At 48.3% G+C, this 21,434-nt stretch overlaps 8 protein-coding genes across 8 annotated transcripts; 3 read left to right on the forward strand and 5 right to left on the reverse strand.

Moving 5' to 3' along the window:
* Positions 1–4: 4 nt before the first annotated feature.
* Positions 5–668, forward strand: BC939DRAFT_435155 (uncharacterized protein). Its single transcript, XM_051553447.1, has one exon. The coding sequence runs from the start codon at positions 217–219 to the stop codon at positions 487–489; it is 273 nt and encodes a 90-aa protein (XP_051417448.1). The 5' UTR covers positions 5–216; the 3' UTR covers positions 490–668.
* A 22-nt stretch (positions 669–690) lies between these two features.
* BC939DRAFT_488813 (uncharacterized protein) lies at positions 691–1,925 on the reverse strand. Its single transcript, XM_051559395.1, has 2 exons — positions 1,466–1,925; positions 691–1,377 (listed from the first exon to the last, which is right to left on the reverse strand). Exons 1-2 carry the CDS (start codon positions 1,569–1,571, stop codon positions 908–910), a joined length of 576 nt encoding a protein of 191 aa, XP_051417449.1. The 5' UTR covers positions 1,572–1,925; the 3' UTR covers positions 691–907.
* Positions 1,926–2,582: 657 nt separating this feature from the next.
* BC939DRAFT_498398 (uncharacterized protein) lies at positions 2,583–3,527 on the reverse strand (the record flags this gene model as incomplete). The annotated part of the gene is made up of 2 exons (XM_051559809.1): positions 2,583–2,994; positions 3,094–3,527. The coding sequence occupies 2 exons, from the start codon at positions 3,525–3,527 to the stop codon at positions 2,583–2,585; spliced, it is 846 nt and encodes a 281-aa protein (XP_051417450.1).
* A 1,931-nt stretch (positions 3,528–5,458) lies between these two features.
* BC939DRAFT_435158 (uncharacterized protein) lies at positions 5,459–6,287 on the forward strand. Its single transcript, XM_051553448.1, has 2 exons — positions 5,459–5,661; positions 5,753–6,287. Exons 1-2 carry the CDS (start codon positions 5,556–5,558, stop codon positions 6,136–6,138), a joined length of 492 nt encoding a protein of 163 aa, XP_051417451.1. The 5' UTR covers positions 5,459–5,555; the 3' UTR covers positions 6,139–6,287.
* Positions 6,288–9,827: 3,540 nt separating this feature from the next.
* On the reverse strand, positions 9,828–12,227 carry BC939DRAFT_498400 (histidine phosphatase superfamily; the record flags this gene model as incomplete). Its single annotated transcript, XM_051559810.1, has 6 exons — positions 9,828–10,286; positions 10,398–10,967; positions 11,068–11,355; positions 11,453–11,553; positions 11,650–11,662; positions 11,769–12,227. The coding sequence occupies 6 exons, from the start codon at positions 12,225–12,227 to the stop codon at positions 9,828–9,830; spliced, it is 1,890 nt and encodes a 629-aa protein (XP_051417452.1).
* A 559-nt stretch (positions 12,228–12,786) lies between these two features.
* Positions 12,787–14,635, reverse strand: BC939DRAFT_435167 (40S ribosomal protein s2). The gene is made up of 3 exons (XM_051553449.1): positions 14,618–14,635; positions 14,290–14,326; positions 12,787–13,686 (listed from the first exon to the last, which is right to left on the reverse strand). Exons 2-3 carry the CDS (start codon positions 14,321–14,323, stop codon positions 12,926–12,928), a joined length of 795 nt encoding a protein of 264 aa, XP_051417453.1. The 5' UTR covers positions 14,324–14,326; positions 14,618–14,635; the 3' UTR covers positions 12,787–12,925.
* A 317-nt stretch (positions 14,636–14,952) lies between these two features.
* On the reverse strand, positions 14,953–18,060 carry BC939DRAFT_418479 (uncharacterized protein; the record flags this gene model as incomplete). Its single annotated transcript, XM_051553037.1, has 6 exons — positions 17,756–18,060; positions 17,113–17,522; positions 16,762–16,915; positions 16,124–16,617; positions 15,735–16,013; positions 14,953–15,570 (listed from the first exon to the last, which is right to left on the reverse strand). Exons 1-6 carry the CDS (start codon positions 17,868–17,870, stop codon positions 14,953–14,955), a joined length of 2,070 nt encoding a protein of 689 aa, XP_051417454.1. The 5' UTR covers positions 17,871–18,060.
* A 574-nt stretch (positions 18,061–18,634) lies between these two features.
* Positions 18,635–19,685, forward strand: BC939DRAFT_435181 (uncharacterized protein). The gene has a single exon (XM_051553450.1). The coding sequence runs from the start codon at positions 18,902–18,904 to the stop codon at positions 19,244–19,246; it is 345 nt and encodes a 114-aa protein (XP_051417455.1). The 5' UTR covers positions 18,635–18,901; the 3' UTR covers positions 19,247–19,685.
* The last annotated feature ends 1,749 nt before the right edge of the window (positions 19,686–21,434 follow it).

The raw sequence follows: 21,434 nt of genomic DNA on the forward strand, positions 1-21,434 counted from the left end.
AAGATGAAGGATGGTAAAAAAGATGAGGGACAAGTCCCCGGGTTATGTACTCTTTCATCCCCAGTGTGAACGGCGATTGCGAGTGAGTAGGCAAGCCAAGAGTGGGCTCCCAACCATAGAGTACGTCTGTGATTATGAATTGATATATGCGGTTGGACTACCTCATCTGGACAGGCTCCCATCTAGTCCAGCGGACAAAAATTTCGTAAATGTGGCATGCGCTTTATATTTTTGGATGTATCGTTGACTCGATCTTGGTGCGACCTTCTCTTCTGTGTCTTATGGCCATACTCGGCTCGTGTTACCCATATTCGATCACTTCCTTTCATTTCTCACTTCGGAAAGCATTTCGGCATTACAGTCCTGGGACAGAAAAGATCACTACTGGATGTTGTTCAGATACCAGAGTCTAAGCATCAAATGTTCACATCGCCCGAGTTTCCTCCGCACCGTTCTTTCTGTATGTCTATCGATCAACGCTGTCTCTAATAATTCAGTTTTGGTAGCACTGAACCTGCATTATTGACTAGGGGTTCCGATGCCATGGCGCTCAACACCTCCGTAACTCAATAACCTTTCTAAATTGCAATTTCCACTCCAAAAATCCATTCATTCCCGCATGAGTCGCCACCCTAGTGCAACGGCGATAAATAAAATAGAACTCTGAGAAAAAATGGAGAGCGAAACAGAGACGATTGATTGCGAATTTATAAGTATGCCCATCATTCCGTAATTCCACCGCTAGCTTTCATATTCAAATTCGTTTATAGCTGAGTGGGACGATCAGTTCTATAACGTAATTGGGTAAGGGTATGTTGTAGAAGGAAGATTATCTTAAAGGCGTTCCATCTTAGTGGCTCGCGAAATGTGTCCAAATGGCTATGGATTATCTTGCGTGATGGCAAGCTTAGAGCATATAAGCAACTGAGAGCATGACACCAGCAGCGGCCAGCATCATGGAGATCTTTGAGCCTGCGGCCTCGCTGGGCTGGGTCGAGGAAATGGGAGTGGCAGTCGTCGTGGGCTTGTTAGCAGCACTGCTGGAGATGGCGGTAGGGGCCGTGACGGTAGGGGCCGTGGCGGCACTGGTGACAGTGGTGGCAGTGACCGTGCCAGCGGTGGTAGGAGCGCCACTGACAACCGTCGAAGTTACATTGGTTGCAGGCTCAGCTACACTGCTGGTGGGCATAGAGCCTGGAACAGTGACATGGTTGGGGTTTTCCTTCAGGCAGCAGTCGCCAGGAGTGATAGAGACACAAATGGGCTCGCCCACATCGAGGTTCTTGCAGTCGTCTCTCAACTTCTGGTTCCACTTCAAGAGATTCTCAAAGGTTGTGCCATACTTAGTAGCAAAATCAATGCAACTAACGTCAGTGGCTATGTATGTCAGAAGAATGAGGTGTAAGTACATATTGTCGCTGCATTTTTGTCCTCAAGACTGTCAAGGAAATGGATTGCTACATACGTTCAACAACTACGGACTTGGTGCATTCCTTGATGGGGATAGGAACGACAGCCATGGCCTGAGAGGCGGCCAGAGCAAGGACAGCGACAGAGAGAGTGAGCTTCATGTTGAGAGGGAAGTATGACGGCGAGAGTAGGTAGGGTAAGGATAGGAAGGATATGAGGCGAAGGGTTGAGGGAAGTGAACAACGTCAGGTAAGGGTTCTGGAAGGGGAGCAGGAATGTCTGAAGAGAAAAAGAAAAGCGGACTACGAGAAGGTATTATATACCAGCAGCCCGACCGACGGAAAGCCCACTCGACGCTTTAATGTTGATACGCTGTTTATCGGGTAAAGGGAAGGGAAACGATAAGGTTGATGCCAGACAGGACCTTGTAGAAACGGCGTGTTTCCTTACGATAGTCCTGCTCCGTTTGTTTTAGTGCCTTTAACGCTCATCCCCTGAATTGAATGAAAAATTAGTTAACTTACCGAGAATCACAGGAATTGCTCTCATCCATCGTGCATTCACTTAATACTTCAGCACGCTGCTCAACTATCTCATGTGATACCTGCCTTGACCGATAATTCGCAGCGCTACTGTTGCACGATTCATTTCTACACCAGAGTCGACTGAACACCTCTCGTTGTCCGGAAGCACTCGCTTTGAGAAAGGCAGATGAGGTTTGATGGATCTAAAAATACCGGGATTGCACTGGCTTGCTGATCTCTTTCCCAGATTTTGTTTCTTTTGGCCTGCGGAAAGGGCTGCAGACTGCCCTCGCTGACGAAAAAATAGAAAACATAACTTTATTCATCATATGAATTGCATGGAATCTTCCGATCGTTCCTGGTCTCTCTGTGCCAGGGTAAAGTCTTAGTCCGCTTACGGATAGGGCGTGGTTCGCTCCTATGGTCAATCTCATTGGTTTGCATATCCTGTGCTTAAAACGCGTCGTCCGTATCCTATTTTTCGCTGCATTACGTGACAGGAGCCCGTAGTTCCAATACTTTATACAGAGAAAATGATAACTGCAGCGTTGTTATTTTGTCAAATATTGTTTATTATGAAATAAGTATTATGCTAAAAATCGGTATAATTACGTGCTGTATAGTACAAATGAAGAAAAGAACAATAATTTAGAATCCGAGAGCGTCGTTAACAAGGATAACCTGGATGCGGCTGGGGTTAAAAGGGTTGGCCTTGCGAATGACCTCGTAGTTGGCGATGGCCGAAGCAGGGACGCCATAGGCATCGCGTGCACGGGCACTCTCAGCAAGGAGGGCGAATTCGTTGGTGCGCTTCCAGGCCTCCTCCTCGTCCTTAACAATCTTGTTGGCTCCAGCAACGACAATGACATTGGCAGCACCGAAAGCGACACCGCCGACCTTAGATCCGGAGAGATCAGCATGTGCCAGTTTACCATCCTCGGTAACTGCACTCATAGAGGTCAAGTAGTAATCAACGGTTGAGCCAATGGTGCGGCGGAGCTCAGCCTGCTTAGCCATGTCCTTCTCGGCGAGGATCTGAGCGTGAACGTTGTTCCAGACACTATTGCAATTAATGAACATCGGTTAGGTAACTGTTCCTCCACGTAAAATGCGACAGCAACATAGTCTACGGTATACGGTTTGAGACAATGAAACTTACGTCTCACCCTTGAGGTAGGTAATGAATCCGATCTCTTCGAGGGTGGTGGAATGGGCGTTATTGACGCTGGCGCCGGAAGGGATCAGCCCCTTGAGAGTCTCGAAAGCCTCTCCGCGGCTGTTGACAACATGAACCTTAAAGCCGTTGGCCTCAAGAGCGGCTTTGGCGACATCCACGCGTTCAGCACCAACAGCCTTAGTGTAGTGATGATCGGCAAGAGAGGCCAATTGGGCATCGGACTTGACGAGAGCAGCGAAGGTGTGATTGGTGTGCGTGTTCTCGGGATGAGTGGAGACTGCTGCAGCAGCAGACGAAGCAATAGCAACGGCGGGGACAGTGGCAGAGGCAGTTGGGACAGCCGTGACAGACTTGGTCATGCCCTTCTTGGAATCCGACCTGAAAATCTTCTTAATCTGCTTGAAGAGGGAAGGCATATTGAAAATGATTGAAGACGTAGTTGTTGAAAGTGTGATTGGAGCGATGAGCGTTGAAGAGATGAAATATAAATTATCGAAGCGCGATAGTTAGATCGAAGCAAAGAGACGGTCGATGTTGTGATGAATGAAAGTCGCTGTCTTGCCTCCGAAAGGAACCCTTTATATACTTTCGTTGACTCCTCTTGGATCCGTAAGCTGGCCCTGTCCTATCTTCAAATTTTCATCGGTGGATTTGAAATCAAAGGGCTTGAGAGCCAGCTTTGTGGCTTGCAAAGCTGATTTTCAATCCGGCGGTTCCTACTGCGTTCCTGAGTGAGCTGAGGTTCAATAGGTCAACTTAAACTGCTCTTCAGGCACAGGATGTGTAGAACCGAGTGTGAACCACCAACTTAGAGTAATTATCGTGCTCGAGGCATCATAAAAAGTTGCTTTCTCAACATCCCTTCGACAATTACTTGTACTTTCTTTTTATCCGGCGATGCCTGCTTGGCCTGTGTTCAAGACGGTGCCAATGCTTCTCGCAAAAATGTATTTGTAATCCTTGTGTTACCAATCCTTTGGTACGTCGATCGCATTGATCATAAACCCCATGCGTTACTGAACTCCTCTCTCTCTTTTTTTTTCCAGTCCGTAACAGGGACAAGATGCTCGGTCAAAATGGACTTTGAACCCTAGCAACAAGGTGGCTCAGCAACGGCATGGGAATCAACCTTCATCCTGATGGCTAGGTTCTTTGTTCTTGAGATCAAGTCCAAATTGAAAGACTGTCGACAACAAAGAAGGAATGCTTCCGATCTTTAGCTTTTATACATTCCAGCGACTGTCCCATCATCCAGCAACCTGACCCAATACCCTTTTCCTTTCCATTCAAGGTCGGATGGACGAATGCCATTCTAATTACCCGATAGCCTACCTCTAAACAGAGTTTACGTTGAATCCTGAGAGCGACCTATGTTTAGCCGTTATTTCAAATCTTTCATTTCATCCTATCCGCTGGATGGTGTCGACGAGGACGAGAGCTCATGGCAATAAATTACAAAAGAGCCATCCCTCCAAACTCGCTTGTCCCATGTAGATATGAAAGAAATAGTCTAACTACTCATCCCCATCATTTGAGTTTTTTCCTAGCTACAAGGACTTGGTCTATACTATTACCCCTACAAATGAAGTTGTGCAGCCATCGTATCGATAATGAGAATGAGTACGCGCGGTGCTATCCAGGAGAGAATGGTTTGCGACACTCCTCTCCAATCATGGTTTTTCTGCCTTCTATAAAATCCAAAGAGATCTAAATCCTAGTTTAGCGTACATCCAGAGGGATCAAAGTAGACTGGGCCTGCAATATTAAAGAGCACTCGTACCGCCAATGACAGTCCCAGAGTCCTCGCCAGAAAGTCACGGGCCAACACATTTTTGAAATGGTTGGCTTAATTCAGTAAATAAGGTTGCCCTTTTCACGTACAAAGCTGACAGCCAGGCGCATCCACTACTGCATGCATGTCTCTGACTATATTCTCAATTATGAAAGAGATAACGGTGCCGGTGAAGGTGCAGAGACTATATGACAAGAGGACGATTAGACGCGACCGTGGTGTCTTATGTACATGGGGATATATTCATTTCAATTGAAAGGGCTCAAAGATATGTTGACCCGCGACTTCCTGGCGAGGACTATACTACACAAGCTGTCAAGATAAATGCTAGTCCCGCTGAGCATCTGCGTTTAGGTTTAATTAGGGCATCGCCTGATATAGACACAGTATATACCTCGGTATAGCAAGTGGAGGAACCAGGTGCTACAGTGCCTTCCTAAATCCGCTCATTGGATGCAGGCTCACATACCAGAGAGGAAATATAGTGCCATGGCATGCCTGGTATTTTCTTTCTTTGTATAAATAGTTGTCAGAATCGGGTTACCATCCCTCTTTACACATTTCGTCCCATTCCACCCGTCGTATACCTACGATCCCTCCAGCAACACATTAAGCATTTCTCTATCATTTTCGCCTTATCCTACCCTCCATCATGAAGTTCTCTATCTCCGTCGCCATCCTCGCCCTCGCTGCCTCTCAGGCCATGGCCGTAATTCCTATTCCCGTCAAGGAGTGCACAAAGACCGTCGTTGTTCAGCGTACGTAAATTTGTCTCCAAGGTAGATCCGTACAAGATACTGAGCGTGGAATATGGGTGCCTAACGCGATTCTTGCCACGGTACTAAATAGCCACCGATATTGGCTGCGATGCTTTCGCTACCGCCAACGGAATCACATTTGCTGATTTGCTTAAATGGAACCTCAAGTTGAGGACTGATTGCGCTAACCTCGATGTCGGTGAACCCCTTTGCGTCTCCGTGACTCCTGGCACTGGCGGCAACTCGACCAATCCTGTCACCAAGCCCACTGCCACCAGTGCTGCCGTTACTTCAGTTCCTGCGGCTACCCACGCCTCGGCCACCACCGGTGCCTCCAAGCCCGCTGCAACCACCTCTGCTTCCGTTACGCCACCACAGACTGGATCTGTCGTCGCACACAACGCTGCTACAAGCACAAAGTCGTCCATGGCCTTGGCTGCTGTTGGTGTTTTGGCTTCGGTCGTGTACATGCTTTAAATACAGCCTCATCTCTTGACGAGCTGAATGTCTTGTCGCAACTGAACTGTGAGGTCCTTTATACCTTCTATATCTATATAGACAATCAGCATCTTACCATAAGTTAGATGAATCTAATAATAATAAATGCGCGCTGGCGGTGCTACAACAATATGTACTTCTTTCTGTGCTTCACGATCATGACAGATTTGGCCACACATAGAATTACATCCATCTTCACGATTCAGAATAGCTGTGAGCTTCTAGCAGCATGAATATTTCCAAGACTTCATAATACCCTGGGTCAGTTTTTTATATTTGTAAGAGCGTATACGCTCTAAAATAAAAATAAAGTCGGTAAATCTGAGGCGTGTTCAAAGGCCCTGAGGTAACGACAGAGAGAGTATCCGTTGCCCTCCCCTACTCCGTCGCATGCTTCTGTCTTCTGTCTCGTCGTCTTTCTCGGAGATGTCCTCACATTCCCATTTTTTTCAACGCCAATCTTCTCATTCATCCTCAGTGATTGCCCCTGGTTACTTTCACGCTTCTATTTCCTATATCTCGCCGACATATCATACGTTCCTTTAATATATTATTCAGTATCCTTCGCAGCATCCTTCGCAGCATCTTCGTCCATCTCAACTGCAAACTCATACAGCAATGTCAAGACGCGATTTTGGAGGAAATATCCTACCACCTACGCCCCCATTTCCATTCGGTTAGACCAATCGTTATCAAAACACCTACAGTAATAATACCGTACCGCGCAAGCACTCCAGCGTCAACAGCAGGACCCTCGAGCTTGAATGATAATGAAGTGGATAGTAAGGGTTTTTGGAATAAAAACGGATTACGGATCCTGACAACTACCGTAGATACTTTGGCAAGCGACCGGCCGGCGTCACCTTGAGCCACTTGCAGGAACAGATTGCACAGCACAGCAATCAACAGAACATTAGCAAAGGGAAACTAGGTGCACCTTCATGGACCAGGGCCATGGTGAAGTCCAGAATGAGGTATCTCAAGAAGAAGTACGACCTTGCCTCGACAGAGCTGAAGAAAACTGGCGCAGGAAACACGGACGAGGGAACGCTTAAGGATCTTGTGCGAGACATTTGCCTTTGTTACGATAAACTGAATGCTGTCTTTCATGGTACATTTGCGCGAGACCCACCGAAGCCTCGTCAGTCACTCATATTCCCTCCAGTCAATGGCTTGACATTGGCCATCTCACGAACCTCAACAACCCCAGTATCCCCTGCAGCATCGGCAGCCCTTGGAGTCACAGACTATAGTAATAGCGAGGAAGACATGGCGGACAACATTTCTGAGCATAACCCTACTAAAGGTATGGCGCGTGAATCTTTGCTTAATAGTATTGAAGTATTAATACTCAGAACTTATTAACATCTTTCGTTATCCATAATCGTACTTTAGCGCGGCGAGTGACAACGAGTAGTGACGCTAGTGAGCAAGGAGAACGCGATAAAGGGTCGGCCAACAAGCATCGTAAACCCAACAAATGCAAAACAGCCGAAGAACTTCATAACAACTTTGATAGCCTCGTAAATGCTGTCATTGAAGTAAGTAGTGCCCAAGTCAAGGGAATGAATGACAGTAGCCAGGACTTTAATCGAAGGGCGGAGTTAGCAGTGCAGAGAAAGGCGATCATGATCCAGAAGGAGAGGTTACTGGAGGAAAAACTATCGGCAACAGAGAAGAGACATGAAGTGGTGTTGGGCGAGCAGGCTTAACCACAGGAAAGGATGATGCAGCGGCGTCTTGAAGAGCTTATACAGGAGGAAGCCGATTTCAAGCAGGAGAAGGCCGAGTTCAAACAAAAAATGACCTAGTTTGAATGTCACTTGCCGGCCGGTCGCATCCTTGTATCGAGGAATTAGCGTAGGCAAAACATGGTAGACAGCCTCAGCAAATAAATACTCATCCCTTTGAAAGAAGAAAAGAGTGGTGTTCTTGCACGCTTGAGAGTCGTGCATGGCCCCACTGTAGCCAGTGGAGAAAAATATGAACGTCCTCCTTTCATAGCGTATTCGCATTTTCGAATGTTCCAAGCGATTGTTTCCCATGCTGGAGCCGATTCGAAAGGAAATAGCACGCCTTCAATAGCACCGACTGTAGTCGGGACGCCTCTTTTTCCTCGAACCAGCGACTTATCTCTCGCTTCCATGCTTGACCTGGCCGTACTACGAACTGGGGCATGAATTCGTGAAGCGTCTTGATACACCGCCATGTGCCATCGTGAACCGCTCCTCGGCTGACGCCGAAGATCCATGCAGCCTTATTGATCGATAATCCTCTGATTCCGAGACGAAACTGTGCCACGTTCAGGTAGGTTATGTTTTTTTTCTATGGGAGCTGCCCATCAGCGGTCTGAAGGTGCTGGCCATTCGTGATCATTCCTACTACTCTGTTGAATTGGTCAGGAGCGAGCCGTACAATGTCCTTGAAATGGTTGGGATCATAACTCATAAGGACCCTGTCCCTTAAATCTGTATCTGGCCTGGTAAAGTTGCATTAGCACGTTGAAATACAACTCAAGCACGAAAGGATAGGACACCCATCTCTGCTTGAGAGATTCGAGATATGCCATGGGGGGTCTCGACATAACCATCTTCATAAACCCTGATGAGTCTTTGTCGAGCTGTGAGTCGTTCTCTGGGCATAGGATGATAATTGGAAAGCAAGAGGAGAAGATTGATAAAGGATGGGCACGCTCTCGGTAACCAGTAAGATCTTTGTGCTTGCAGAATTCTGCAAACTGTAAAAGTGCCATGGTATGCCAAGCATTGGCATAGCATTTTCTTATGTGTTGCTGTGTTTCCAGTTATGGAGGCTGGCACAATATCCAGGCAAGATAATTCTTTAATTTTTTATCGGGGAGATATTTGAGTAGTGCCAAAAAAGTTTTTTATTTGAGTAATGGCATTGCATAAATAGTTGTCAGAATCCTCTTTACACATTTCGTCCCATTCCACCCGTCGTATACCTACGATCCCCTCCAGCAACACATTAAGCGTTCCTCTATTATTTTCGCCTTATCCCTACCCTCCATCATGAAATCCTCTATCTCCGTGCCATCCTCGCCCTCGCTGCCTCTCAGGCCGTGGCCGTTACCCCTATTCTCGTCAAGGAGTGCACAAAGACCGCCGTTGTTAAGCGTACGTAAATTTGTCTCCACGGTAGATACTGAGCGTGGAATATTTGCAGCTTCATGCCTTACGCAATTCTTTCCACGGTACTAAATAGCTACCGATACTAGCTGCAATGCCTTTGCTGCCGCCCACGGATGCACGTTTGCTGATTTGCTGAAGTGGAACCTCAAATTGAGACTCGACTGCGCCAATCTCGACATCGGTAAACCCCTCTGCGTCTCCGTGACTCCTCGCTCTCGCAGCTAATCGATCAGTCCTGGGTACATGCTTTAAATGCAGCCTTATCTCTTGACGAGCCGAATGTCTTGTCACAACTGAACTGTGAGGTCCTTCTTTTTGTGCTTCACGATCATGACAGATTTGGCCACACATAAAATTGCATCCATCTTCACGATTCAGAATAGCTGTGAACTTCTAGCAGCATGAATATTCCCAAGACTTGATAATACCCTGGATCAATTTTTTTATATTTGTAAGAGCGTATACGCTCTAAAATAAAAATAAAGTCGGTAAATCTGAATCGAGTGCTTCTGGTCATCAAACAACCGGCTCTACTGTCAAGCAGACTGGCGCAGGATTGGCAGCCTCCACAGCTCCAAACATCTTCCACGAGATGGCATCAGGGCCTGCTGAAGGGTCAAGGCTAGTGCAGCATCCATCAAAATTACACCCAGCTCCAGCACGCTGAAATATCTCCTTGACGGTCGCCCACTCGCAAAAGTAATCAGATCCACAGCCGGGGATGACACTGGGCAGCTCGTTGACCAACAACCGCACTAGGCCTCTTGGCGTATCTGATTTCATAGGCGGATATGATGACCCATCATCGTACGCGAGGCGTCTCTTTCCTGATGTGCTATTGGGCTTGGGTCTATATACCTCGAAAGCCATATTGGCAGCAAAGGGTGAGATCTTGCTGGAGCGGAATTCTCTCTTCTCGTACTCCTCCGCAGTCATATCACCTTTTAGAGGTATTCCATTCCGATCATACAAGCCCTAGAGTCGACGGGTTCGAATAACAAACAAACAAAGCTGTTGGTTAAAACTCGTAAGATGGGCGAATGCCGAAGTTGTTCCCGCTGCTAGAAATGAAATAACGAAGATTACCAGGAAGCTTGAGAAGAAGAGAATTGTTTCTGAGTGTCCAAACTTGAAGAGTCCTCGGAATAGACCGTTGCCCTCATCATCGTCATCGCCCTTTCTATTTGCAGCAATATTATCTGCATTCGGATCCAGCGCCATTTCGATCGAATTGACCAAAGAGGTGCCGAGCATGCAACCGAGATGTCGATTGAACGGAACCCCAGGACCATGGGTATAGTAATCACGCAAATCACTATTAATCTCTAACTTCAAAAAGTTCGATTTCGAGGATCCTAGGTTGTCCGACGATGCTCCCATAGTGCCTCGATGTAGTAGTTGGCACCATGTCCGATCGTTGTCGTAAGTTGCCACCTCGAAACCGCAAATTCCGTAGATGGTCCCCACATCTTTAACGGTAATATTGACGATATTAGGGCCATCCTTTGGATTCAGCATGGTCGAGAGCTGCTTCGCTAAATCAGGCAGGAACTTTTCTTGGAACGATCGTGCCTCACGCAGCACATTAGGACCATCTCTGACGCTCTCGAGCCAGCGAGGGCACGCGTACTTCATCGCCATCTCTTTGTCTAGACCCTGGACGCAAAAAATGAAGACATCAGTGATACACAGGGCTAGCAAATACCATCGATTGCCAGCATGCGCTCATCTAAAAAAAAGGGGGGGAGGGACCTACCATTGGAAGCGTGAAAATGTCGACAGGTTGCACTGGGGGCATCTGTCCTTCTGCGCCTGGATCGTTTACATGGCGGCCCTGCAAAATGCCCACAGAAAATCCATAAGCGGACTGGCTGCATCTTGATTTGGAGGAGCTCTGGAATTCATAGGTGTTGGCATCGTAGGGATATCGGTCAAGGAAATCCTTGTACCTGATAGCAAACCGACTTCCGATCTGATATAGATCTGAATCTCCTTTGGCCGACAGGAGGTTTCCCTTAGTGACAGGGTACAGCTTTTCGCTTGACTAAAAGAGAAACGCATATAGTAAAATAAGACATTAGAATATGTTGATAGATTCATGGGTGACTAAACAGGGAAGCCAAAAGTATGATTTCCAGTACCCAGCTCCGGAGCCATTCGAGGCCCGGCACGACCACCCGCTCAAGTTTTTCAGCCAATGTCTGAAAGGCAATTGCGTTGGAGGAGCTCGGGTACCTTGTACCTGAGATTTGGGTGGGTGAAGCGCGGAGTGTCAGCCAATTTCTCGGTCATTTTTATGGTACATATCAAAGACATGGTCTCTCGTAAGATGCCCTACCATGTCTGCATATCTATCCCCGTGTGTAAGAGGAGAAAGATTCGATGGCATAAATGGTTAATCAATGATCACAAGGGAGATACGCATTGAACGTAGGTACAGACCACAGTTAGGCATACCAAGTGTAACTGCGCGAGTTCATAGCCCGCAGGAGTGTCCGTGAGAGGGCCTACCGGCCTGTCCTGATGCGGATATGGCGACTTTGTTCCCAAGTGTCTGCGAATCCAGTTCAGGGGAAGCAAAGGTCTGGACTCGGCAGTTGAATTGGATTCATCTTTGTGTAAGGACACAGACGAGATTGTCTTCCAAGATTGTGCATAGATCAACTGTTCTGTCCGGTCGACCATATCCGCCTCGAGTCCAATGCTGTGTTTCGAACTGGATGGCGCGGACATTGGCCGAACCAAGGGCACATCCAGCCCATCGTTTTGGGCTTCGCTTTCCAGCGACATGGCCTGCCCATGCACCGTGGGGCTCAGCAACGCAATCATAGCGACGAGTGCCAGGCACGGCAGAGCGAGGTCGAACCACGGCCGATACGACGGGCGCGGGTGCCGCATGCAAGTCTGTACGACCATTCCTGGGATGTCTGGGTGTAGGCAAGACAGTGTACGTTATACTCGGCTGGATCTATCGTGGTGTTCTCTCGACAGGCTGCAACTTCAGAGAGAGAGAGAGATGAGGTATAAAGAGATGCAAACGGAATGAGCGAGGGGAAGAGATGAGGACGAGCCAGAGCGAGTTATAGGAAGCAAACAAAGTGCACAGGACCTCAACCGCCCATTCTTCTGCTTGTGAAGGCAGCAACATTTTATGCTATAAAACATCCAATCACATTTGCGTTGTCGCGCGCATGCTCGGCGACCTCTAGTTTCTCCCACTCCTTCGCTCCTTCTCCGAGCCAACCTCAGTCATAAACCCCATACAATCCACCGTATCAACGTTGAACCATGCCTTATACCCCTGGTTGCAATTAAAAACATATTATCGCATGCCTTATTCATGCAAATAGTCTTGAAAGAAGCCTCCCTGAAGTCCCATGTCCTCGTTCCTGATTTTCTATTCTTCAATCCAATTAGTCTCGTTCCTGATGCCACAATGTTCTACAGCATATAAAAAAGTAGAAGCCAGACATTGTTCGATCGAAAACAACCATAAAGATTTATTTTGCGACGAGAAAAAAAAAGCTATAAAAAAAAGAAAAAGAGTGCTTGCCAATCTTTAAAAAATTCTTCCTTCAGTTCAAGTAGGGAGAAAGATAATCGATAAAGAGTGCTTAGGCGCGACGCTTGTCCTGGGGCTTGGCAAGGAAGTCAGTGTACTGCTGGTAAGGAGACATGGTGAACTTGGTCTCGGCCCAGAGGTCGGGGGTCAAGTAGCTGTAGGTGTTACCAATGGCGGCAAACGTAGCCTTGACAAAGTTGCCCAAGGTGCGGGTCGAGCCGAAAGCCTGGGTGTAGCAGTCAGTGACACCAGCGAGCTGAAGCAGCTTCTTGGGGACAGGGGCAGCGACAATGCCGGTACCGCGGGGAGCTGGGACCAAACGGGTGACGGCCGAACCGCACTTGCCCGTGACCTTGCAGGGAACGGTGTGGGGCTCGTTCAAGATCGAACCCCAGTAACCGCGACGGACAGGGATGACCGAGAGCTTGGCAAGGATGATGGCTCCACGGATGGCCGTGGCAACTTCCTTCGAGCACTTCACACCCAGACCGACGTGGCCGTTCGAGTCTCCAATGACAACGAAGGCCTTGAAACGGGTGCGCTGACCAGCACGGGTCTGCTTCTGGACGGGCATGATCTTCATGACCTCGTCCTTGAGAGAGGGCAGGAAGTAGTCGACAATCTGGTACTCCTTGATGGGGAGCGAAAACAGGTAGATCTGCTCGATCGACTGGATCTTGCGGTCCTTGACGAGACGTCCAAGCTTGGTAACGGGGGTCCAGGTCTCCTTCTCATCCTTGCCTCCACGTCCACGTCCACGGCCACGGCCGCGGTCACCACCACGTCCACGACCACGTCCAAATCCGCCACGTCCTGTAGTATCGGAGAAAAAAGCGACAGTAAAGGCACAGTGTTAAGAATATCGTTTGTGTTGGTTTTAGTATATTGAGCTCCACTCAGACACTTTCAGTTGTTTCCGCAGTGAACATCACTGGTAATATTAACGACTTCCGCAGGTAGTCTACAGCTCCACTGGTGCGACTTTGACAAGCGCAAGAGTCTTCGCAATCGACGCTGCACGGTTGCCTCGCTTTTCCCGACAAGAATGGTAAGTTGATACCCTGTACTATTCAGTCTGCTAGGGCGAATCCTTCATTTACAGCACACATCTCAGTCTTTCTCCGTGCTGCTGTCCTGCGTGCTGAAATGTTTGGCTGAGAGCAAAGGTCACAAGGGCGCGCGATTCCACATCCACTGAATGAGTCACAAGCTGATTCATCCTGAAGGGCAAGACTGAGGTTGATGAAACATTCTTCATGCACAGTAATTGCAGTACTGTCAAAAAGAGTCCAGTTATATCGATTGCTTAAAGACTCATCTGCGCCGAGCGACATCCTGGTGGCTCCGAGCGCCACATATGAAAGGTCCCATAGATGAAAGCGATGTCTCCTTAAGCTGATTATGATGAATACGCACCACGTTGAGTATCGGCCGTTGCTGCGTCAGCCATTTTCTAAAGCAAGTAGAGCAAACGACATGATGTTAGTGTGTAGTCGAGTGTCTAGTCTGCTGGTAGTTACGGCCCCTAATCTCGCTAATCATCTGCATCCGGGTTTTATGAAAATGATAGTTGAAGGTCCAGAAGTTGATATCGATCATAAATAGTAAATAATCAACCGTAATGTGTCGGCAATGCGTTGGATGGGTCGATAGTTCGTTCGATGGGTGGTGCCAATGCCTTGGATGCATCCATTGTCTCAAGAAGGGCAACCGTATGGCAGTCCAGCAGCATATTATCACATACGAATTTCTGAGTGTTAATTGAAAGAGGGAGATCTGGGCAGAGCACAGCTTCGGTTCATATTCATAGATGATTCAGTTACGCACGTGATCTGGAATAAATAAAAAATCGTTTATTGAGACCAACAAAGGGTGTATATGTGTCCAGATGGGCTGTTGATTATGGACAAAAAAAGATAATACTAAATATACAGAGTAGAGCGAGTAACGCAGGAATAATTGATGGCAGGAGAAGACTAGAAAACAGCTGGAGAATCAAGAGGATAAGTGGATATACAAGATTTTCCTAGGTTGTTGTCAACACTCAGACTCGCCACCAAATGCATTGTCCAGAATAATTTACTCGACGGTGACAGACTTGGCCAAGTTGCGAGGGAAGTCGACATCGACGCCAGCCAAGCAAGCAAGGTGGTACGACAGAAGCTGGAGAGGGATGATGGTCAACAGGCCCTGAAGACAGTCAATCGTCTGGGGAACGCGGATCGTCTTGGTTTCGGGGCTGATGGCATCATCACCCTTGTTGCAGATGATGATCGGCTGGCCCTTCCTGGCCGTGACCTGCTCCAACGCAGACCGGACCTTGGGGTACAGCGAGTCGCGCGTCATGATCAGGATAACGGGCATGTTCTCGTCCACAAGCGCAAGGGGTCCATGCTTCAGCTCGCCCGCCAAGATGCCCTCGCTGTGCATGTACGAGACCTCCTTGATCTTCAGCGCTCCCTCCAGGCACGTCGCGTTCTGGAACCCACGCCCCATGATCAGCAGACTCTTCTCCTTGTGCAGCACATCCTTGGCAAGGCGCTGGAGCTCCTGGTCGATGGCCAGCACCTCCTTAATGTGCGACGGGAGCGCATGGAGACCGTCAATGATCTCGTTGCGGCGGGTTGTCATTGACGTGCGGTCCTCCGATAGCTGGATGGCAATCATGACCAGGGCAATGTATTGGGAGGTATAGGCCTATGTCGATAAGAAAAGGTCACAGAGCAAGATAGAGAAAACAATGCAGCAACACGGTTAGTTCTCGCTGTTCACGAACGCACCCAGCCAAGGTCCTATCATCATCCTGAACATCCATCTCATCGAGTCCATTGCTCCGTTGCCCCGTTGCTCCGTTGCTGTACCTTGGTGGACGCGACTCCGATCTCGGGACCAGCATTGATGTGGACACCGCAGTGCGACTCGCGCGAGATCGAGCTTCCGACAGTGTTGGTGACACCGACGCAGAGAGCACCACGCTCAAGGCAGTATCTCATCGCAAGGATGGTGTCGGCAGTCTCGCCGGACTGGGAGATGAACACGCACACGTCGTCGCGGAAGATGGGGGTCTTGCGGTCCAGGAAGTCGCTGGCCAGCTCGGTCGAGACGGGGATCTCGGTCAGCTCCTCAAAGATGGCGCGGGTCTACGAGGTATGATATGGAGCAACATGCACGACTGTTAGATCCACTATATCGAGAACACCAAGGTACACACACAGCAACACAAACACACAGATCCAGTCTCGAGACTTACAGCAAGAGCACTGTGGTAACTGGTTCCGCAGGCAATGAACACAATGCGGCGGCAACGGCGGATGGTGGGCAGGTACGACTTGAGGCCTCCCAAAGTGACCTTGTGGGTGTCAAAGTTGACGCGGCCACGCATGGTGTTGACGACAGAGTCGGGCTGCTCGTAGATCTCCTTCTGCATGAAGTGGTCGAACGATCCCTTCATGATCTCTGCCAGCTCGATCTCCAAGGTCTGGATGGAGCGGATGGAGGAGATGCCGTCATCGCGGCGGAGGCGATGGATGCGGAGCTCGCCCTCGCGGATGTTGGCGATGTCGTCGTCGAGGAGGTACAGGACGGTCTTGGTGTGCTCGACCACAGCCGAGGGATCTGAGGCCAAGAAGTACTCAATCTGCTGAGGAAGGCCATCCTCGCTCAAGAAGGCGCGGGACTCGCTGCGACGCAACTGAGGAACCTCAAGGGTGTTCAGGGGCTCGGCGGTACCCTCAACGTCTGGGACTGAGCAAAGGGTTAATAAAGCAGGAGTTATTATTAGGACATTTCAAGGTTTCCTCTCCCGTTCATTTCCAGTCCACAAACAAAAGAGTAGCATTGAGCGAAGATGGCATATCATTCCATGTACGTAATGTCGTCAGGACTTACTCTCTTCCGCGATCCCTCCGAATTCGACATCGACAAAGTCAACCTTCAGCTTCTTGGGGGTCTTGACACCAATAAGAAGGGGCGAGCCGCGACGGGTGGCGACAACCTCATTGGGGAAGTGAACACTCTTGAAGATCATGGCGAAGGCTCCCTCCTGTCACATTTCATAGGATAAACGCAAGATTAGTGAGTGATGCTGGAATCAATGGTGTAGCTCTAAGACCATGGTATCAAGCACTCTACATCAGGCATACAATGGGACGCATGCCTGAATTGACTGAACTGATCCATAGATCGAATGGCCGTAATAAAAATACCGATCCCTGACATTTGCAACAGCATATGACTTACCAACTCCTTGACAACACCCTTGACGAGATCGGTGAAGGTCAACTGCTTGTTGCCCTTCTGAGAGTCCCAGATGTACTTGGCCAGCTTGGCAATGGCCTCGGTATCGGTCTCGCTCTCAAAGGTGTAGCCCTTCTTCTCGAGAACAAGCTTGAGCTCGCGGTAGTTGGTAATGATGCCGTTATGGACGACCGTGAATTCGTTCTTAGGATCCGATCGGTGAGGGTGAGAGTTGATACGCGAAGGCTGACCGTGAGTGGCCCAGCGGGTATGGGCCATGCCGCAATGGGAGGTGAAGGTCTTTTGCCAGTTGATCGTCTTTTGCTCTTCAACCAACTTCTGGAGGGAAGCGACCTTTCCGACTTCCTTGTAGATCAAGACTTCCTTCTCGCCATCGCCATCGATGGCAAGGCCTAGAGTGAATTGAAAGAACCATTTGGTTAGGGTGCAACAGAATTAGGAGGATAGACATCATTTGCACATGACAACAAAAGACTGGCCCCTTGTTCTGGGATGGCCCTATTCCCCTGACCAGATTTCGCAGATGGAGTCCGTGACATTTCCTCTGACCAGGGCCACTGCGCCTTAGAGCCCATACAAGAAATATCTCAGAACGCGCGTTTCGCCCACACAAATAAGGACTTACCAGCAGAGTCATATCCACGGTATTCAAGGCGCTTGAGGCCATTGGTGAGGATGTCGGCAATGGTCTGGCGATCCACGGCAGTCAAATAGTTGAGATAAGCAAAGATTCCGCACATTGTGGTTTATAATAGAGGGAGTAGAGAAATTACTGAGACGGGATTATGCGCGGAGGAAGTGATGTTACTGCTGTTGTTATGCTTGAAGCTGGGTTAGTTGGGCTGGAGAGAAGGTGGTGATGAGGAAGAGAAATGGTGAAAGGGGAAAAGAACAGATGAGTGAATGGGATGAGGTCGGCTTTTATACTTCTTTTCAAATATTTCAGGTATTGAGTAGGGTAACAAACCAATTCATTCTTGTATGATAAGCAAGCGAGAACCTTGTTCCTTGTTCCTTGACTCTTGTTTCTGCCTTGTTCCTTCCTGTGTCTGCTGTCCCCGCTGTCTAGCTGGTACCTATTTAATGTCTTTTCGGCACCCTTGTTGCCAAAGATGGCGCATGAAAGACTGGAACTCGATTGCCCTAGTTCTACGGATGTCGTGGACATTCTTTCGCGAGATTCTTGCAGACGCGACTTGTTCCCCGTGGGTCTCCAGCCAGCGCTAGTTACACGTACAAACGCGCATTCATACATTCATTCGTTCATACCGATATAGCTTATACGCAAACGCCCTATAATTACTGCAAGCAAACACGGCTGGGACCCAGCTCAAGACCTCCCCCCAGAGACAATGGACGACGTTTGCGCAACTCAGACAAAACGGACGAAATTCCAAAAATAAAATTAAAAATAAGCACCTCCAATCAGCTGCGACCTCCCGAATACTGTCCACGGAGTAGAAAAGCGATGCTCTCATCTGCTCTGGGGGGGGGGGAGGTTGTGGTTCAAAGCATTGGAAAGAACCCCTGCACATCTTCTTCTTGCCTCTTTGCCATGTAGTATAGATACACACATCCGCGGCGCCATAAAGCAGCACTAGTAAGTGGAATGGTCCATGGAAGGCTCTTGCTTCACCAGTTTTGTTCCATTCCCGTCACGTCGAATTCAGGGATAAAAGGGGACACGACCTGGTGCTGCGAATTTCCTTTGTCCCCGCGCTCTAAACACCATCACAACATAAAATATTGCGGGCGTTTTCTCTCGTCGTAAATGATGAAAGATGCTGACTTCATGTGCGAGCACTCCTTCGACCGTAGGCAACAGTGGGGTAGAAAATTCAAAAATAGTTTTTTTTTGTCTGGCTCTTCTTATCTTTCCTGGCGGGGGCATCCCTTATCGTTCGCGGCGAGACTCTATACTATTTCTTTTGGTCTGCTCACCGCCTTTCTGTTCATTCTCGGTCAGCCTTCATTGTGTGGCGCTATCTCCTGCGTTGCTATCGTCCTCGGCTTCCCTTTGACAGCCATGTACATCTTTTTGGTGCGAACAAATGCGCATACTGACAATCAAGCCCTGAATGGTCGTAGGGTAGCTATTCTTAGCAACATAGCTTGAAGTGCTTCATGGTTAAAGTCCACGATCTCGCTACATCGGGTCCGCTTCAACGCGGTGCGTACTCCATCCTTCACGAGCAGTATGAGGACAGAGAGTTGACTTGTTTGCCTTTGCCATGAATCATGGAAAACTTCATTTTTGAGTGCACGCGGTCGTGTGACAGAATGCAGTGTATTATGGGCACTGCCAACCTGCCGCGCCCGATACTTTGTCATTTTGGACTTCAGACCTAAACTCCAAAAATAAGTTTGTAGGCGTTTTGTTTCTATTTTTGTAGTTTTCTGGAGGGGATAAACATGCTCGCGTGTAAGACGCGTCTTCCATTTCGTAAGCGTTCTGTATAGCCTCTAGACATAGAACACCTCTCAACGTAGTCCATTACCACCATTGCTCCAGATCCCTATTGTAAAATACAGTCGACATATCCTTTCCTATAGGCATTTTTTCAGAGCCAAACTACACGCATTCAAAACGCGCCACTATAACATAAAATGATGGCAGGATACAGGGCATGTAGACAGAACTGAAGCAGCTATACAGCGAGTATCGCATCTAAATGGGCTGGAGTGTCAAAGCTGCCTCGCAACGTAATGTTTCCTATCATAACAGTCAACTCTCTATAAAGGAAACCCTCTGGATCCGGCTCGACTGTGTCCTTTATAGAGATTTCCTTTACAGAATGGGAAGTTTCCAAGTTTCGAGATCCGTTGCTGCATTGACAACAGCCTTGTTCTCAATAGTTACATTAATAAATATTGCACATCCATTTGTACAGTGCAATTCCAGCAACCGCAAATCATCATAACTACCGAGGGATCCGCACATACCACGATGACCTACGAGCAGCGCATCGCTCTTTGCCGTAAAAAGAAGGAAGATCCGAGCATGAGCATTGATTAACTTAGTTCATGGCTCGAGAAGAAACAAAGTATCAAGGTAGCCAGGTCAACAATATTTAAGATATTAATGCGGTCTACCGAACTATTCCAAAACACCGACCGACGCAAGAAGGACGCCAAGCGACACAAAGGTGTAAAGCTCCTGATGATGAAAGATGCCTTAAAGGAGTGGCTCGAGCTTTATCAGGGTCAGGTCCAGATGAATGGGCACCTAATCCAAGCTAAAGGAAAGGTTTTCCTCCAGGATATCCACAGCGAGCAAGCGAGTCTCGAGTTTTCCGAAGGCTGGTTAACGTCATTCAAGAAGCGCCATGGCATCCAAGAATACCATACAGTCGGAGAGCGGACCTGTGAACATGCAAACCCTTGAAGAGCTGTTGCCCGGATTGCCCTCAAGGCTTGACAGATACTCATGGAAGGGCATCTACAATATGGACGACCGGTCTCTTCTATCGAATGCAGGTAAGGCTGAAAAGTCTATGTCAAGCAGGTATCAAGGTGTTTAAACAGCGATATAATAATCATTCGTGCTTAAACCCGATGGAGCCTTAGCGACAAAGCAACTTGAGGGTAGAAAGCAGGACAAAGAGCGCATAACTGTTGCTGACTGTTCGAATAGTGGTGGATCCGACAAGGTGCCGCTATGGATCATCGGCGAGTTCCAAAAGCCGCGCCATTTCAAAAACGTTCAGCTCAGCAACTTGGAAATGACCTACCGTTGGAATACCAGGGCATGAATGACGCTGATGATATTCAGCGACTGACTCAAGTGGTTTGATGGCAGAGCGAATGGCAGAGTGCTGTTAATATTGGACAACTGCAGCGCACATGGAAATCAGGCCAATCTCCCACAGCTATCGAGCACAAAGGTTCTCTACGTGCCGCCCAACATGACTTCCGAGATCCAGCCCAATGGATGCTGGTATCATCAGGTTATTTAAGGCGCGATACAGGCTTCATTTTTCTGAACAGCTTTTTAGCAACCTTGAGAATGATATCGCAAACCCTGCAAGGACCGACGTCCTCGCAGGAATCAGAATAGCAGTGCAAGCTTAGGATGAGGTGAAAGACACAAGTATCACCAACCGCTTCAAAGAATGTAAAATACGCACACCAAGCGACAGCGACACACCAAACAGCGATATCGATGATGATAATATTATCGACCAGCTCAGTGCCACTCTTCAACGGATGCCATATCAGGACTCGATGTTAGTAACGTTCCTATTAATTCATCTAGATGAACAGGAGGTGTACATTGCGGATGAGATAAGACAGCCTGTCGGCGA

This window comes from Gamsiella multidivaricata (assembly GCF_025024155.1).
Source record: "Gamsiella multidivaricata strain RSA 2152 chromosome Unknown BC939scaffold_2, whole genome shotgun sequence".
NCBI classification, from domain to species: domain Eukaryota; kingdom Fungi; phylum Mortierellomycota; class Mortierellomycetes; order Mortierellales; family Mortierellaceae; genus Gamsiella; species Gamsiella multidivaricata.